Raw genomic sequence first — 17,074 nt, forward strand, 5'->3', positions numbered from 1 at the left:
ATTTGTGTATGTCCCATAGTTTATTTTTTCTACTATCTGACAGGTTCACTTGCATTGGATGGCGTTGGTGCACAACCTTTTGACTCATGGTTCCCTTGACCAATTTATAGTTCATCTATGGCTCTCCAGAATAGTTTGGTGGATATTTTCCCATATCAAAGCATAAATGGGAACACAAATCAATATCTCCAGCTCACCGCTGCATCCCTAGGAGCTGCCTGTATAACTGCTGTATGGGATGGGCACACCAGATGGTGTAGTGGTAGAGTGTCTGCCTTCAATCATTAGTATTCCTGTGACAATGGGTTCAAACCCAAATTTGTTTCACCCTTTTTTCCAATTGCATTTAATTTTGAACATCTGTAAAATCTTCTTTGCAGATGCCATCTAACTTTTGCAAAAAAACAAAAAATAATAAAAAAATAAAATTTTCCACTCCAGCAGAGAGAAGCATTTCTCCAACTAATTCATGCAGCCAAAAGGTTGAGTCCTGCATGTATAGAAAGCAAAAACCAAACAATTACAATAAAATGAGACAAATTCAATCTTTTTTTTTTCAAATTTTTATTATAAAAGGAACTATAAACTATAATGCAACTTTTTAAAGAGCCATATATCAGTGTTTCTAACATAATATATACTTGGACTCAAAGGAAAAACTGGCGTTTACAATTTTTCTGCATTTTCTAAACATTTTTTTTTATTAATCGTACGAACTAATAAACAATTGATGTATCCTTATTATAGAGTTAAAAACTGAGTGCCAACTTTTTTTTCCTTTTTTTCACAACATACAGAAAACCTAGTCTAGCTTAATAATAGTATAATTGGTGTTATGCACCACTGGTGAAATTCTCGTGAATCCACCTATAGATGAAAGAAGGGCTGCATTTTCTTTTTATTTTAAATACTAGTATTTTGTTAACTTAATAACCTGTACAGAAAAAAACTGCAGAAAATAATCATGCAATACAGTATACCATATAATGCTATATTTATTGCATAGTGTCAAAGGCGAAGCCTTACCTGAACAGCATCTACATTGCAGTGAGGAGAAAAACTAAATTCAACCAACACTAAAATAAGCTTCAAAATACTGCATTGAGTAGGCTAATCGAATCATTTAAAATGCAGCGAATGACTAAATGATACATCTGAACTGAGTGATCCATGGAAACAGCAAAGGTATAGCTAGAGTCAGCAAGTAGAACAAAGAGATAGAGAGAGAAAGATAAGTACATTGGACTAAATTCTCTTCCAATGGAAATATCACATATTTCTAGAAGTTTGTAATTCCTAAAAGCATGTATTTTTTTATTTATTTTTTATCACAATTCTTAAGTTGTGTGCATCTAGTCACTTATGACATTGGACGTTTAGCTATTCAAGAAATATTGCCATGGAAGTTAACACTCACAATTTTTTTTTCAAAAAGCAATTAGCGTTAAATTTAAATGAAATTCAAGAATATGATGGCTTTATGGGAAAACTATACTACCTCCTTTTTAATATAATGAGGCTAACTAGGACTGACAGCTATTCAAGGGAGTAAAGTCATTTCTGGGTAAATAGAATGAACGTCTCTGATTATAATTTCAATCAAAAGGGGAGAAAAAAAACTGATACCATTTGAATTTCTGATTCAACTACCCAGGAGGAAAAAATATAATATAATCACTACGTCTCAAGAATAGCTATATCTACAGGGAAAATGTGGGAGCAAAAGTATATCAAGTTCTGGAGAGAAAAAAAATTATCTACAATAAACAAGAATCAAGAAATCTTTGGCTATATCTAATGATTCAACCATATATATTTGTATGCATATATGTAGCTGAAATATAACACTGTGCTAAACACAGCCAAAGCTTGAGAAAAATAAAAAATGAACACAAAATATCGTATTCCGAAAAGTACATGGAATGAAATTTTTAATAATTCAGAATTTTGTCTTGATTTTTTTTTCAAATCCAAAATCTATTTAGAGTGCGAATAGTCTATATATAGAGAAAAATTTCCTACCTAAACTGGTTTCATGATATATATATATAAGTATGGCAAACTTCTGTGTATCATTAATCCGACATTAATTTTTTTAAATGCACAAAAGAGAGGAGAAAAAAAAGTATATAGTATTATCAAAAAAACTCAACAAAGCAAAGTGCTAATACACACTACATATCACATTATAAACAGAAAGAGAAAATAAATTGTAAACTCACAAATATACAGACAATATAATTTCTAAAAAAAATACTTGGAAAAAAAATTGTGCTTTTCTAATTTCATTCATTTTTACACATACAAACAAAAAAACATTCAACAAATGGAAAAAAAAAACAAAGCAGACAATGTTTTTTTTTGCAATGAATCGATTAACCATACAAGGAAATAGTTGCGACAATAGGAATCAAAATTTACCAAACAACTTTTTATGTGAAAAGAAACAAAAGCATTTCATATGTTTGGTCTAGATTGTCACTGACGCTGGTAAAAACAACTTTCCCTATAATCGTGTTGCAACTGCTTTTTTTTTTCTTTTGAATAAAAACGAAGCTTGAACAAAATCTGGAATGGCCTCACAATCACAGTTCCAGACATTCAAAGATCTAATTATTTGTAACAAACACATCTGATAACACAATTTCTGGAATTTGGCACGGATTAACAAAAATAATGTAATCCTGTCGCTGATATATTTTTTTTTGAACTGCACACCACAAGAAACAACCTCATACTTTTCAATGACTAGTAAAGACATAAAAATGAGGGGGGAGGGAAATTAACAGATGCACTTAAAGGACAAACAAAATAAAGCTCAATTTTTCTTCAAAATAATAAATAAAAATAGCTCTTGATCTAACTTTGCCCACCTAAAGAACTGTTCAGATGAGATCTGCACTATTAAGAAGGAACAGCGCTGGAGAGAAGGAGGGGAAAACTAATACACATCCCACACCAGTATCACGCACACAAAAATGTGTATCACAAAACACAAGTCATCTAACAAATTTCTCGATGCAATATGGTGACAAGGAATGCCACGAGTTAAGTGTGTGCCATCATATGACTCAGCAAACGGTTCATACAACAAAAATATTTTTTTTACATCAATGTGAAATCAAACCATATATATAATGCAATGAACAGATCATTATCGATTCAAAATGATGCGTATATGTATATATATATGTTTACAATGAACTAGACGAGAGATCGAGAATCTTAATTGAAAACTGGGAAAAAAAACAACTAAATACTATAAAACTATGTTTTAAAATGAGAATGTGAAAAGGAATCTTCTTAATCTTGTGTGTATAATATATATATATATATATATATATTCATATATATATATATTGCCCAATATGCTTTTCTAAGTTAATAAATACAAGACTAATATGTTTCAATCATATTTATAACGTTAGTTCAATTAAATATGCTAATTTACATGAACTCCTCTTCTTCCTCTGGCTTCCGGATCCATGTTCCGCGACCTAATTGCTGGAACCGAACAAATAGGACTTCTTTAGCAGCTTGAAATTCTGTGGCTTCGCGTTTGGCTTCGCCGTATGTAATGGTGGTATAATGTTGAATACCAAACTTTTCAGCTATCTCTTTGAAACTTTGGAATATGACAGCTTTGCAGAGACGTGATTGTGTTTGACCACCAGCCCTTTATAACAGAAAATTTTTTTATCAATATCAGAACCTTGATATAACTGCATATATATACATATCAGGGTTCACAGGTTTTTGAGACATAACAGTTTAAGCTGTCACATCAAAAACCTTTGTGAAAAACTTCAAATAATGCTTTTCAATATAAAAATTCCCATTGGAAATACACATATTAATGACATGTAATTTTTCAAGTGACTATGTAATACAAAGAATGAATATTTAATATGATTGTAAAATAATTTTCTACTCTCTACAGATTCATTTTGTATTAAAAAAAATATGTACGGTTTTTCTTCTTATAAAATATACAATTTGAATAAAGCATAGCATAAACACTGAAGGGAAAACTATGGAATGATTTGACATTCTTTGATTCAAGATGATTCTTGACCTTCCAAAATTTCTTCAACTGCTTATGTACATGTGTTGATATAAATCATCTGTTGTACTCTTTTACCAGGAATGGTAAAAAAACCGGTTTTTTGGTTTAAACCAGGTTTTTATGGTTTGAATAGCATTAACATTAAAAACAATTAAATTTCTGAAAAATCATTCAAACTTCTAATAATTAATTAAAATAAAATGTTTATTAATGTAATTAACACTATTCCTATATTAATTAATCTATAAATATTTCTTACGTTTTAACAAAAATCCACTTTTGCAATTTAGTTATTTTTTTTTTTTTTGCATAACTCAATGAATTACTTTGTGTTTGAAAATTCTTAATGTTATTATCAACCATATAATATAAAGTTTTTTTCTCCAGTCACTTTCGGGATGCTTAATTTGGAAGCTATTTTGCAAAACCTAAAAGTTATGAGAATATAATGTATTTAATGAAGCATAAATAATGCAGATTAATTATCAATTTATGGTATACAAGATAGTTATAACTAAATTTCTGATTTCAAAACACTAAAAAAAGCACATCTCATACTGTATATCAGTCTTAATATATTCAATAATTTTTTTTATACTTTCACCATTAAGCCCAATTAATCAAGGTTCTACTGTATAGTAGTAACAGATTTATGAAAAATAATCAGCTATATACAGGATGATTATAATTAAAGTTTTGATTCCATAACTATACAATAAGAACTACTGGTCGAAATGACTTGAAAATTTGCATGGATACTCCTGAAGTAATGGAAATTTATTTTTTAATTTTTTTAAGAAATTAAAAAAAGTGCAAAATGCAAGTAGATGATGCTGCAGTTGGCAAGCAGGGTAATAACATTTTGTGCAACCACATCATTTTGGCACTTCAATAACATCAGTGAGTGGATAGTACAACTTTTATCAAGATCAGGGGTGCAAGTGCCCCTCGTCCATTTCGGAGCAGCAAATTTCATTTTTGGAGCAGAAATTTTGAAAATGGAGCAGAACTAAACACGAACTATATCTGCAATATAAGGAGTAACTTTTCTGTGGAATGCCAAAAGTTTTGCCAAAAATGGTTGGAACAAATACTTCTAAATAAATTTACTTCACAAATTAAAATCCATTTAAATTTTTTCTGAATTATCTTATCTGTCACTAATAAAACATGCATTACTCAAATGACGTAGTGAAGAGTAATAATAAAAATTATTACTCTTTTCAAATTAAGCAACATTCATACTGAAAACCTAGGCAGCAAGAATTTCTGCTGCTTGAACACCAAAATCTTATTCCTCCTGATATAGCAAAAAAAGTGCGTGCAGAATATAATAAGAGTTTCCGTGAAAAAAAAAAATTGGCTTCTCACAGAATTTAAAGGAATTATTAAATTTCAAAGCAAAATGCAAAAAACGAGAAAAATATAAATACCTTATTTACTTAAAGAATTTCTCAACCTAATAGCATGTTAATAGATTACGAATCACGGGTCGCTTTCAGAAGTACAGCATCTCAATGACGATTTTTTTCTAATTTTTTATGGCCTTGAACATAAGATTTTGTGTCTTATTCCATTAAAGCATTGGATGGACAGATTTTTCAATGTTTGAACAGACTTTTATTTATTTGTTAACAATGAACTCTCTTTCACTGTCTGCGTTACCATGTGCTGAAGATAAAAAAGCCTTCACCAAAACTGGCAAAATTTTGAACTTTGGGCTGCTTTCAACGTTACAAAGTTTGAATATGTCTGCTCAATATCTATCTATTCTCTGAACCATTTCACGTCTTGTAATTCTTTGGATTGTAGTGCAACCCTTTCATTACACATAATCAATAATTCTGTTGGTGATACAATGTTAAACAACATCCCAGCAATATGTGAGGGAGTAATGTACCATCCCAGCAATGCACGAGAGAGAGAGTGAAAAACAAGAAAGGGTGCAAACATTTCATTCTCTCCAACATGTTTTGGAAAGGTAGGACATTAATATATAATAGGTATCTCACAGAAGTTATGTAAAATGAGCATGCTCCTAGTACAAACTCCTTCCTCTGACTATTGTTAAGAGCATGCCCCTCCCCTACCAATGCAGTGGCGGACCGTGCGGCCATATTGGGCGCCGCTCAAGGAGGGGTGCCAAATGGAGTTGAAAGGATGAAAAAAGGTTTGTCGACCAAAAAAACGTGATCAGTAGCGTCAAAAAAAAAAGGTTCTGCGTGGGTAGAGATTTTTTTCCCTCGAGCTGGCCCTATTCGTCAAATCCGGATTTTCGCGATGTGAAATTCTTACGATCGGCAACCGCCGACGATAACCACACAACCACATAGTGGGTAGATGACAAAACTATGAATATTTTAGCTGGAGTTTTTATAGATCCCATTTTTTCCCAACGATTTCCGAAAAATGTCGGTAATTTAAACGAGTAAACCAATCCCCTTTTCGATGTATGCCATCTTTGAACGCAGGTTGGCAGCCGCGAAATTACCGTTATTTTCAGTATATAACCAGCAGGAGAAAAAACGTTCTCCAAAATCAAAAGATTTGGCATATTCATTCAGGGACTTTGATAGCCCGCTGGTTATACCAATAATAGTACAGGGCTTTATACTTCAAGGTAGTATAACTACTTTCCAAGGTCACGAGATAACGCTATTGGGGTAGGCCTAGATGGTGGGAAGTGAAAAAAAAAATTGAAGTTTCTTCTGCCCCCCCTATATTTTTCCGTGTCTCGGAAAGAACGGCTCTCGTGAACAAATTTTTCATGCTTCTTTTTCCTAAATTAAGGGTATTTGACGTACTACAGTGCATTAGCGGTACCTCCGCGAACCACACGCACGCATTGGCTGCAAGATGCACATTACAATACCAGCAAAGCAGCTGCTGAAGAACCATTTTGACAATAACAGGTTGACATGACACCTGGCCATCAGTTGACCTGACCTTAACCCTTACAACTTTTGGCTGTGGGGGATACCTCAAAATGCTATGCACAGTGGTTAGATTGCAAACTTTGGTGAATTGCAAGCACATCCACATCATGATCATGGTATAATCTGATCTGTTGTTGAACAAACATTTTTATGCTTTCACCTCATAGCCAGAACACGGACAACATATGCATTTCTTCAGCAAGTTCTAGTTATTTGTACAATTATTTCATTTTTTGATGTTTACATGAATTATGAAATTGTGCAATTGTAATTAAGTTATTATTTGTTTATTATAAACGATAGCCCTGACTGGCTATCGTTTGCATTCTGCGAGCAAATTTCCCACAAGTTGGATGAGTACAGTGTCATTAATTTTACATTTTCAAGTATTTCCCCCCCCCCCCCTTTGCCATATAGAATTCCATTGCTTCAGGAATAAATACTCTTGTAAAGTATTTATTCCTGAAGCAATATAAATACTCTGTTTCAAGTCGTTCTGACTATGGTTCTTTTTTTAGTGTTTTGAAATCAGAACTTTAGTTATAACTACCCTGTATACGATAAATTGCTAATTAATCTGCATTATTTATGCTTCATTAAATACATTATATTCTCATAACTTTTAGGTTTTGCAAAATAGCTTCCAAATTAAGCATCCCGAAAGTGACTGGAGAAAAAAACTTTATATTATATGGTTGATAATAACATTAAGAATTTTCAAACACAAAGTAATTCATTGAGTTTTGCAAAAAAAAAAAAAATAACTAAATTGCAAAAGTGGATTTTTGTTAAAACGTAAGAAATATTTATAGATTAATTAATATAGGAATAGCATTAATTACATTAATAAACATTTTATTTTAATTAATTATTAAAAGTTTGAATGATTTTTTAGAAATTTTATTGTTTTTAATATTAATGCTATTTAAACCAAGAAACCATTTAAACCAAAAAAACCCCATTTTTTACCAACCGCTTGGCAAATTGAACACAGGTGATAAGTAGCTTAGATAAATAAACCATAAAATTATATTTTATATGTTCTAGACTCTTATGTTGAAAAATTCAAAATTTTCAAAATTTGTTTTAATTATTGTAATAAATTAAGGTTTAAAAATAAACCATTGTAATATGCAAAATACATTTTTCATCATGTTATATACATATTGTATTCAAAACATTATCAAAAAGCATTTTTAGGTTTTTGATGATTTTTGACAGTTTAAACCAGTTTTCGACACTTTCAAAAACCCAACCCTGATACATATATATTTTTACATTATGTATAAATGCATACAAAAAAATTTGAGCCAAATAATATCGTAAAGCAGTGTTCCCCCAAAGTGTGCGTTGTTGCTCCTAGGGGCATTGCCATCCTTTCTCAGTGGTGTCGTGGCGAAATGGAGATATTGATTTGTGTCTTAGTTATGCTTTGAAGTATTCTTGTATAGGTTAAAGTATCTACAGGGTTCTACTCAAAAAACTAGAAAAAGTAGGTCCCCCCCCCCCCCCCAAGAAAACAATCATAGCATAATAATTTTTTTTTGTGATGAAAAAGTCCATAGCACTATTTCAGTATCCTATAAGATTGACCCGAGCCAAAGCAAAATGACAAATGATTTGGTAACAAAAATTTTTTGGCCAGCCAAAACAATGTGCTAGCAACTACAGATAATTCTTTTCTGTCTCTCTTCACAATATATACTCGTATTACATTATTTTTTGAAGTCTTCCTCAGCCAAGTCTGTCAACTCTCTTTGACAATGCACAGCAAATAATGAAGACGTGTTTTTTAAGAATGACACTCTTTCAAGACCACTTCCAAAAGCCCAATGTGAAATGTTTAAAGTACAGGATCCAATGCAAGTAAGGTGAACCAGATTGTTTTACTGTGCTGTCCATCCTTTTTTTTAAAGGCATTTGTTTACATTTTACTGTTCAGTGCAAGTGTCATCATTTTTGACAAATGAAGCACTTTCATTTCTAGCTCTTTGGTGAACATTGTAAATATTGTTTATGCCTATCCTAAAAATATGGAGGGCAATTGAATGCTATTGGGTAGCATCAGAATCACCAAACCTAGAGTAGGCTATGTATCCAACTGCTTTCTTATGCAAACTGTTGTTTCACCTATACAAAAAATATGCATCATAATTTCAAATGAATGAATGAATGTTAGTTAGAATAGAAATGAAAGTGTCTAAGACCATGAAGTAGTAAATACAGAATAATTTTTTCCATGCAGACAGAAATTTTTAATGACTACTCTACTTGTTGAATTCCAAACTAAGCAAAAGATAAATCAATGAACCAAATGATTCATATAACCCCCAAATAACCTGAAAAATGATACAATTTCTACTTTAGCAATCATTAATTACAATCTACTACATTTGTATTATCTGGCAATGTATCAATGATCCCCTCAATTAAAATCAATTAAACAAATTCTGTTGATAGTATTTGATAAAAAAAAAAGTATGAAAAGTAAAACAAAACCTAGAAAGTAAGATAAAAAGACATTCTGCCAAATAGTAGGACAAATGGGAGCCCTGTATCTACTACTCTGGGAAGCCATAAATTGGGCAAGGGAGCCATGGCTGACAAAAGTTTGAGAGCCACATAGCCATGAAAAATCATCCACTCGTTTTATAATTGCCATATATACTCATGTATAAACTGGTTTTTTTTTATCAGAAATTTGTTTCCATATTACAGAGGGGAATATATATATATCCTCTTTTGCTCCAGAGATAAAAATGAAGATACACATGTTTAACAAATTTATAAATGATTTTAATGATTCCTTTCTTCAAGTTCTTCAGGTATGCACAAGGGTACCTAACTCAAATGGTCGTAGCAAACATATAGACCCAAATTAATAATTTTTTTTCCCTTTTTAAAGGCCGTTTTGGAATACAATAAACAAAAATGCAAATCAAAAAAAATTTTTTTGATTAATGGTTAGTTTAGCTCAGGTTTGAAGAAGATATGGTGTTTTTGAAAAGAAAAATTAACCAGAGTTTTATAATAACATCATCCCTCTTACAGAAGAGATGCACTAATTCCTGCAAGCAAAATAGTCTACCCAGCCCACGCAAACAGACCCATTTTTACTACATCATACCCTACTTCGAGCAATGCACCGGGGAAAACCCCTCCCTCAAGTTGGACACAACTGAATTTGCTATGCAAGTTCAGCTGATGTCCCCTTTTTTTACTTTAAACCCACCGATTTGACAGGTCCACAAAGCTTTTTGGGCTCATCATTGCAAAAATAAAATTGTTTTAATGAGGCAAGATATCTAAAGCTTGCCAAAATACAAAGCATCGAGTTCAGCAAGACATCTCATAATTGCTTAAGAGTAAGGGGCCATTCAAGTATTACGTAAGCAGATTTTCAGCCATTTTTGACCCCCCCCCCCCCGTCAGCAAAAGTCAGCAAAACACTGACACCCCCCCCCCCCTTCCCCCTGTCAGCAAAATTTTGTCAGCAGCTTAGAATATTTCATATCTTCAAAAAGGGGTGGTTGATGGCGTCAGCAACCTTCAAACCCCCTCCCCCTCGATGCTGACATAATACTTGAATGACCCCTAAGGTTAAATATGAAATAATTATTTCTGGATCGAAAAAAAAGTTGGTCACCTGATTTAATTTTCAATTTTATACTTGCACTGACAGGGTTCATACAAAATTTTCAAAATGAAAAGTAAGGAGTTTTCAAGGAGTCATGGGTCCCCCCCCCCCGAAAAAAAAATTGCACCACTAGACTAAACACAAAAGAAGCCTGCATGCGCATTGATTTTCATTTAAATGGTTTTTTTTTTTTGGTTTTTTTTTTGAATTTCTATTTCAATGGTTCCAAGATTTCAACTTTCAGAATTAAAAGTATGATGGGATGATGGGTAGGAATTTCAGCTGCTGGAGAAGAAAGATATATGCCGTGACTGTATGCGTGAGTAACAAGCAACTATTTGAAAACACGAATTCGAACAGTAACAAAGCATGATGATCAGGATTAGGTATTGAGAAGTGCAGTAAGAAAAAAAAAGAGTAAGAGTTGCGGTAGTAGTATTAAAATGATTTTAAGAAATTGGAAGGGATGTACTGAGTTTGCAATAAATTTTTTTTAAATCTTGCTTCAGGCATGGCCACTTCTGAGAGAGAAAGAGATAACAGATGTTAACCAAATAAGAGTTAAATCACTGTAAACTGTTTAAGAAAATATGCTCATAAGCTACAAAATAACTAATAACTTCATTTTTCATTCAAATCCTTTCATATCCATTGGTTTTTGTTTTTTTTTTCAAAAAAAGCAGCCACAAAATGTATTTTTAAGAAAACTCATCCAGTTTTTTCTTCTACATGCCATGACAGCTTCACATGACCTGCATTTGTGAATGAGTCAAAAATGTTTTATTAAAAATAAAATATCAGGGAAAAGTATATGAACATAGCTATACTGGGGGAAGGGGGGGCAAAGCTTTCCTGCACCCTTCAGTGGCAACATCCTTTTTCTATTCACATCATCTTGTTTATTTCGTCCCACTTCGTCACTGATATGAAAAGTGGCATGTGAAAGCACCAGCTTACTGAGGAATTTTACAATAAAAAAAAAAACCCAATGAGATTCATCAAGCACCCTTTCAAAATGAGTTAACTTCCCCTATGAGGGTCCCCAGCCTGGAGCCCTGTTGTACCCCCTGCTCCATGAAGACCACCAACAATTTAAATTCATATTCATTTTACCAACGACTAAAATCAGAGGGGGGCCCCCAACCAAGGAGCCGGAAGCCAATATGCAGATTTCTTTATGGGCCCGATACATGGATTTATAGCAAACTTTTACTGCTAAAGCTACAAAAACAATGAGATTCATCCAGGGCCCCGAAATGAAACCTGTCAACTTCCCCACCGGGGGAACCCCAACCTGGAGCCATATCAACTCCTCCTGCCCCCGTGAGGGTCACAAAAATTTTCACTTGTATTAATTTCACAACAAATAAATTCCAGGACTACCTGACTGAATTTATCTCGAGCTTCCGTTGTTACAAATTTTACAATGTTATATAACAAAAAAAAACAGAGATTTATCCAGGGCCCCCCCCCTTCAAAAATGATTGGATTGTTAACGATCCTCCCACTCACACAACCAGACGTGCCAATCTCTGAAGAAAAAAAATCCTACTCTATTTATAAAAAGCGTAACAGCCCATTTTCAAATTCACGGGGAAAAAAAGGTGGGTTGAGGGATCCCATACTATAAATTGTTTAGGAAGTTATATACCGTATATACTCGTGTATAAGCAGAGTTTTTTATGGAAAAATTTGTTCCTCAAGTGGGGGGGGGGGGGGGGGGGCTTATACTTGGGTCAGTTTTTGATGAGAAAATATCGACCCCCGCAATCAGTAGTCATTTTTGTAGCAGTGTTCGAGAATCCGGCATTATTGGTATGGGATATGTTCAAAGCCTACAGAACGGATAATGTCGAAGCCGAGGCACAGAAATCGAAAACATCATTGGCTTTGATACCAGGTGGGCTAACGTTGATTGTACAGCCTTTCGATGTCATCATCAAAAAGACTCTCAAAGACTATTTGAGGAATTTGTGGATCGAGTGGATGAGTTCCGATGATAAAGAAACTACAAAAAAAAGTGGTGCCTTGAAGAAACCTGACATTGGTCTAGTGTGCCAATGGGTGCATGAGGCGTGGAATTCTGTTTCTACCGATCCTTCAAAAAGTGTTGCGTCAGCAATGCGATGGACATCTTCAGTTCCTGAAGATGATATTCTCTTTGAAAGTACAATGGCGATGACAGTCCAGATGAAGATAAAAACGAAGATGCTGCATCCCCTATCATGATCTGACAGATTACAATGAGCTTGGAGACTCAAAAGAAATGGATTAAAAAGTTTGAATCATTTTCCAGCAAACTATTCATTTTGCATGATAATATAAGAATTTTTTTCTCTAAAATGTACGTACTTTTGGGATCGGCTTATACACGGGTTTTCAATTTATTGCGGTTTTGGTGGTCCTGAAGTAGAGGGGTCAGCTTATGCACGAGTATATACGGTAATTACAATTGGAAAAAGTAATTGCTGCATGAGAATAGAAGGTATAGTTTAATTTTAAAAAATTAAATAGATGCTAAAGGGTTGAAAATCAACTGATATTCATAACTCAAAATTAGACATTCTAGACACCTGAATGATCAGTATTAATAGAACTATATCAAGAGCAATATTATTTTCTGTGTAAAATTTCCGAAAATCCAAAGTAATCCAAAAAGTAATTTTATAAATTTCAGACATGAAAAAATTGACGATACCCCAATATCAGAAAATAATTGTTCATTATTGTAAATCTATCAAAAATGCGTGAATTATGAACTTAATTTTTGGCACAAGTTCATTTAGAAAATTTGGCCTGGATTAAAAAAAATAGTAATAAAATGCTGTATAATTCATGAAAGCATAAAGGGTTAGGATGGCATGCAAATTTTAGAAAAATATTGATCCATCAAACGGATGCTAAAGGATTGAGGCACCACTCAGTATGCTGCATAATATAGGCGGCTCAAGACATCGTTTCACTGCACCAATGAAAAAAACAACCAGCGGTGTTCAACTTTTTCTCACCACTGGGTGTGGGGAATTTTCGGCTACTGGTTCCGCGCAGTGATGCCATTCAGCAGACCATCAATTTCCAATGCAGACCAGTTTGCGACATAGGCAGGAAAACGTCAATATTAGCGATTCAGTAAAAAAATCTTATTTTTAAAAGCATATAATCATATTAATTTGCTAAAATCGTACTAAATACAGCAAAATCGTAATATTGGAACATTGGATGTTCCAATCCCATCCCCTGCTTTCACATTTCCTATTAAAAAAAGGAGGGTTTTTTTTTCCTTTCTCTTTTCTCCCTCTTTATATTCGGGGGAAGCTTCCTCTTATTTTTCTAGGCAATGCTATTCATCACCATGGGGGAATGCCTATTCTAAGAAAGATCATCCCTTCAGAGAAAAAAAATAAGGACTTTTTTCGGGAGTGGCTGCAAAAAGGAGTTATAAGGGCCTTCCCAGAGGCAAATGAAAAGTTAGAAGGACTTTTTAAGGAGTTTGTAAGGATATACGAACCCTGAATGAAATTTCAATACAAGGATACTCGGCAGATCAAGAAAAAACATTGTCGAAGAGGGATTATCATAATTTAGTAACGAGACACATTCAATTACATTTCAATGTACGTTGGTAGATTTTGCTAACATAAATTTGACAGCAGAATTTTTTTAATGCGATACATTTTCAATTGTTTGAAACAATGTAATATCATTGTTAAAAAAAATGGCTAAAATTCATACAAACTATGACTTATGACAAGTTTATAATTATAACATAAATGATAGAATCACCTTTCATCTGAAGTTCCATTAACGCCACTTGTGAGTTCTGGATGTTCATCTTCAAAGCACCAATTGATGCTGTGGGGTTTAGTTTTTTCGGTTTCTCTGGAAGGAGTGAAAACATTCACTCGACCCAAATCTGGGTGATTCAACCGGTAGTTAAGAGGCAACAATTCATTCATATCTGGTTCACCAACTAAGCGACAACAGACTGCTCGTGACAAGTGTCCATGATGATAAAGATTTCCTAGATAAAAATAAAATAATTAAGTAAAAACGAAATAATGTAATGTAAATTTAAAAAAAAAGCATTAAAGCCTATCTATTCATCTGGGAGAAAAGAAATTTGGGCATCAATTAAAATCACTTTTGTGCCCAAAACACTCAAAGAAGGATGAATGTGATTGGCAGAAATTGATATTGAATAGAAGGAAAATTCTACGTGCCCTGACTGATTCACTGATCCATCATCGTAGAGCCAAAACCACTGGAGTTATGAATATGAAATTCAGTCAGTAGTTTTATTTTATGAAGTAAAGACCCACTAAGAAAGGGTTTTTCAAAATTTGACCCCTGAGGGGTCATAGAGAATTCAATGGTTACATAGAGAAAACATGCAGAGTGAATACTGCTGAAACTATAAATTTGAAATTTGGTCAGTATCTTCATTTTATGATGCAAAGACTTGCTAATAAGGGATTTCTCAAAATTCACTCCTTAAAGGGGTCTCAAAGAAGAATTTTCGAATAATCAAATTCACGCGAGCAAAGCTGCGGGTAACAGCTAGTTTTGTGTGTGTGTGTGTGTGTGAATAAGCTGCACAGTAAAATTTGTTCAAAACAGAATTGCAAGATTCAAAATAATTTCCCCCACAATAAAAATATAAAAAGATATGTTACTGAAAATTTTGTCTCTCTACATTGTATCATTGAGATGAGACATGGTCAAGAATGCGCTTAATCATGTTTTCAAATAAAACATGATTTACTTGAAAATTTATTTTAAAAAAAAAAATGAAGTTTCTCAGATCAAATCCAAATAGTATGGAAATGTTAAACTATGATGACAATAAGAAAAGTATGAAATTCCATTTCTGTTTATATCTTCAACTCCCATCATGATCTGAATTCAGACAATTTGCTAATAGATGCATTTTTCCTAAAGACTTCCAACCACACATAGAATTGATTACTGATACAATACTAGGATCCTATTCACTGTAGTATTCCTATTTATACTAATCTATTATCACTTGTTCTCAGACAATGGCTTCAGTATATGAGAGGTTAGTATACCAGGAATGTAGCAATGTCTTTCAATTCATCTCATTTCAGTCATGCAAGGGTGTTTTAATGAGTACACAACAATTCTTTAGGGACTCTAAGAATGTCAAACCTAATTTTGCAAACTTTTTGTTCCATTGCCTCCTTTACAATTTTTTTTCTCTTATCTACCCCACCCCCCAAGTCAAGCCAACCCATTGGATCCTATACTAAACCTATAGCTTCTAGCACCCCTCCCGGACCATTCCATAACCCTCCAGGAGACAATATTGCCCACTTTGGGAAACAGTTCTAAACTAATAGCTACTATAATTTAAAGAAATTCAAATATTATTGAATGTCCCTGGGGGGGGGGGGGGGTGGTAAAATATTAAGATTTCAATAAATTTTGCACAGGTCAACTTTTTTTGCCCTAATTCTGATCAGATGATTATAATATGATGCATTCATTATGGCATGAGGAAATGAAAATTTCAGTATCACACAGAGTTCTATGCATAAATCTTTCAGATTAACAGAAAATTTTGTTAATGGTACAATAATTATTTCAACTGGATTCTGATACGTATGATTAAATTTCATCAAGAAAAAAAAGATACAACATTAGGAGGATAACAGAATTATGAATTATGTGGTTTATCAACAGCAAAAATAAACTTGTCATGTCTACATCATATGTTTCTAAACAATTGCATTACCATGTTGTTGATAACATAACTTGAGACAATAACATAACTTGTTTACTATTCTCATTTGGCACCTTAAATTTTAAAAAATAATTTCTTAGTAAAATGTGATAGGCATAAAGATAAATAGGTGATAGTGCAGATTAGCATATGCGAAATCCAGAAAAAAGGTCTCTCAACTCTCCACACAACAGATTAAACAATATTAAGAGGGGGTTCCTCCGGCTTTAAAGGGATGTTTCTATTGTGGTTGATTATAACTTAGATTTTAAAAAAATTAACAGTTGAAAGCATTTTGAATAAAAACTGCTAGAAATAATGTAATGCCCAAATTTTTTATTAAATCGAGCTGTAAGAAAGGCAAAAATGAATATCTTTAAAAAAGAAAAAAATTCTCTATAACAGTAAAAAATATACCAAGTTATTTGAATTTCTATTACATAACTGTTTGTATGGATAATTTAAAAAAACTAACAAAGAGGCACAAGTACCTAGTGTGACAGAGCTGAGGTATATAGGCTTCAAGATGTGGCTTAGGAGAGCTCCTTGCAAACCAAGAACATTCCAACGAGCTATCTTGTCACTGCAAGACATGGTTCTGAGTTTCTCACCTCGTAGTATCGCATCCCAACTTTGAAACCTGTACTGGGTATCGATTGGAATCGTACCTTCACCTGGGATGAACAAATGCA

The 17,074-nt window shown here is 33.2% G+C and overlaps 1 protein-coding gene across 2 annotated transcripts in view; it reads right to left on the reverse strand.

Moving 5' to 3' along the window:
• Positions 1 to 556: 556 nt before the first annotated feature.
• LOC149088386 (uncharacterized) overlaps positions 557 to 17,074 on the reverse strand; it is a 48,684-nt gene continuing 32,166 nt past the window's right edge. For both annotated transcript variants that reach the window (XM_089247468.1, XM_089247467.1), the window contains exons 9-11: positions 16,874 to 17,056; positions 14,423 to 14,660; positions 557 to 3,676 (exon numbers count right to left, since the gene is read on the reverse strand). In XM_089247468.1, coding sequence (XP_089103594.1) covers positions 3,448 to 3,676; positions 14,423 to 14,660; positions 16,874 to 17,056 — 650 coding nt within the window. In that variant the 3' untranslated portion in view covers positions 557 to 3,447. The remainder of the gene's footprint in view (positions 3,677 to 14,422; positions 14,661 to 16,873; positions 17,057 to 17,074) is intronic.

This window comes from Pholcus phalangioides, unplaced genomic scaffold (assembly GCF_987345545.1).
Source record: "Pholcus phalangioides strain wild (caught in Gottingen) unplaced genomic scaffold, Ppha-v1.0 ptg000003l_1, whole genome shotgun sequence".
NCBI classification, from domain to species: Eukaryota; Metazoa; Arthropoda; class Arachnida; order Araneae; family Pholcidae; genus Pholcus; species Pholcus phalangioides.